Source organism: Protobothrops mucrosquamatus, unplaced genomic scaffold, assembly GCF_001527695.2.
Source record: "Protobothrops mucrosquamatus isolate PMUCROS unplaced genomic scaffold, P.Mucros_1.0 scaffold12130, whole genome shotgun sequence".
NCBI classification, from domain to species: Eukaryota; Metazoa; Chordata; class Lepidosauria; order Squamata; family Viperidae; genus Protobothrops; species Protobothrops mucrosquamatus.
The window spans coordinates 1-2,553 of NW_015397908.1; the positions used below are offsets into that span (position 1 = coordinate 1).

Below are 2,553 nucleotides of genomic sequence, written 5' to 3' on the forward strand. Positions count from 1 at the left end.
TAAATCACATCTTCCAAGTTGATTGGAAGATGTGAACCATGACCCCAAAATAAGGGGGGGGGGGGAAATGCTTAGAATGTATATGCGTAACGGAAGAGAAGCCAGACCTAAGCATTTCCACCATGCTGTACTGACGTCTCTGTAACCTTAATAAATGCTTTTAGGAAAAAATATGCCTGAAAGTCCTTTTAAGTGTTTCGTTAATCAGACATATGACAAGCGTCAGGGTAGGTGGCATCAGTAGATTTTTTCCAAGCTTCCTTTTTAGATACTGAAGCTCTACAGCTATTTTGTAATGGCTAAAATACAGAATCTGCGCATCTCAGCAAGATGCAAGGATTTCCAACAGGGCCGGCTGTTCACTTTCTCTCTGAAAAAGTTATGCATCTGGATGCAGCAGATCCCCAAATAAGATTACACGGTGAGAGAGACCAACTCTCCGGTCCATGAAGCGGAGTGCCGTCGTAACGGACGCGGAGGGAGGAGGGCCAGCAGGCTTACTTTAACCAGGTTGGGGCGTCATCCGTCCGCGTGGAAGCAGCTCCCCGGTATCGTTGTCGAGAAATCTTCAGGGCTCGGAGGGCGTCTTGAGCGACACGGCTGGCCTCGCCTTCCACCAACACATAGTCTGGACTGGAAGCTTCCATGATGGCGTCATGCTTCATCACGCTGTGTATTCCTGGGAGAGGAAGGAGTTAGGAGTTAGAACCCCCATCTCCCCCATTCCCTTCGCCTGGGTGTGAGCAAGAGGCGCTCTGCCCGTGAGGCTCAACCGCTGGCCTAGAAGTGCTGGGCCAGGGCCGACCTGCTTCAACCGGCTGCCTCGCTTCTAGAAAAGGGGGCCCTGCCCAAACCACCAAAAATAAAACCGGTAACTGTCCCAGAACAAAATGTGGAGAATGCCACAATCTGTCCCGGCCAGTATCTCCTTGGCTGGGGAATTCTGGGAGTTGAAGTCCAGGCTTCTTCAGGTGGCCATGGTTGAGAAACAGTGGGACGCACAAGGAACCCTGATGAAGTGGGTGCACGACTGACTTTCTTGCCTCAATCGATTCGCTATTAGGGAGAGGATATTAGTTCTTATATTAGACCCTCGGCCCTTGCGACTGGGCACGATCGGGGGGGGGGGGGGAATAGAAGGAAGGAGAGCCGTAGTTTGTCCTTTCCAACTCCTGAGTGAAAGGCAGAAAGTAATAAATAAACGTGCACAAACTCATCTAGACTGTCATTATTTCCCTGCTGTGTCTGTATCTATCAGCAACTATTTTTATGGGAAAATAAACTGAAATAAATTACTTGGATCTCTGTCACATTTGGAATTATTTTTAAACAAAATAGCACAACAGAAGAAAGTTACCTGATTTTTTGAAAAGCTTCTCCAAAACGTAATCATCGCTTTTCTTTGGCTCTCGCAGCCCCTCTTCGCAATCTTCTTTCTGGTACTTTCTCTGCTTCACCAGGTGAGGAATTGGCACCCCCTCGAATCTGGCACCCCGAGAACCTTTGGGCCTCTTCCGTTTGCCCTTGCGAGGCCCCGGGGTGGAGGTCGGCTCCCCGGGAGGAGCGAGCGGCCGACAGCTGCCCTGCTGTGCCCTGGAGCCTGGCCTCTCCCGGCCCTTCCCCTCCTCCGATGTGCCTCCTCCTCCTCCTCCTCCTCGGCCCGGCTCCTCCCCCAGCCCCGAGGGCTCCTCTCCTGTCCCCAGGAACAAATCCGCACTGGCAGCGGGCATTTGGGCAGGGTCTTTTGGAAGAGGACAAGGGGACAGCGCTGAGCTTCCCTCGACCACCACCGACTCCCCCGCTGCAAGGGGCGCAGTTTCACGGTTCCTTGCCAAGAAGGAATCGGACTGCCCGGAGGTCGGCTTTGCACGGGGCCTTCTGGAAAATCCAGAGACGTTGGCGTTGCGACGCTTCAGTGGCCGCTTCGGTGCTGGAACATCAGAGCCGGTTCCTGAAAGGCATCACACAAAGCGTCACCGGCTGCTCACGCCTCTCCCTGCACGTGTTATTAGGCGAGGGCACCTGCCCTGGCACAACACACCTGCAAAGAGGGCGCTGGTCTCTGTCCCCTGGGCTCCGTCCGGGGCGCTCAGGGTGAAGAGCTCGTAGAGGTCATTGGACTTGAAGAAACGCCTCTGCTTTGGGTCCTTCAGGATTCTGTTCGTTAGAAACTGTTTGAATATTTGCCTGGGAAAGCAACATTTTGGGATCAGGGATGCACAGGGTTCTCTGTTCAAAACATGACACATTTTTCCTACTATATCTAATCTCTCTCTCTCTCTCTCACACACACACACATGGAGAATTCCACTATAGACATGTAAAAGATCTCAGGAACTTAGAAAACGTTTAAAGAATCAACGGAACAGAATAAATAATTTCAATAAAAGTGAACACCTCTTGCTGTGCTTTAAATTCAGAATTACGCTCCTTTTTCAATAACCGTCTTTTGTCTACTGCAACTGTAGCTCAAAAGGGTTCCACGGTTGCAATCAAACCGTCAACTGCAACACGTGTTTCGTCCTCCCTGCCAAGGACGGGGGGGGGGGGGGG

The 2,553-nt window shown here is 51.7% G+C and overlaps 1 protein-coding gene across 1 annotated transcript in view; it reads right to left on the reverse strand.

The window, feature by feature from the left end:
* Positions 1–501: 501 nt before the first annotated feature.
* Positions 502–2,553, reverse strand: part of LOC107301385 (DNA excision repair protein ERCC-6-like) — a gene marked incomplete at both ends in the record, with an annotated part of 6,671 nt that continues 4,619 nt past the window's right edge. Inside the window, 4 exons of the mRNA XM_029287114.1 lie at positions 502–679; positions 1,358–1,485; positions 1,876–1,951; positions 2,042–2,187. Of these exons, the coding sequence (XP_029142947.1) occupies positions 502–679; positions 1,358–1,485; positions 1,876–1,951; positions 2,042–2,187 (528 nt within the window). The remainder of the gene's footprint in view (positions 680–1,357; positions 1,486–1,875; positions 1,952–2,041; positions 2,188–2,553) is intronic.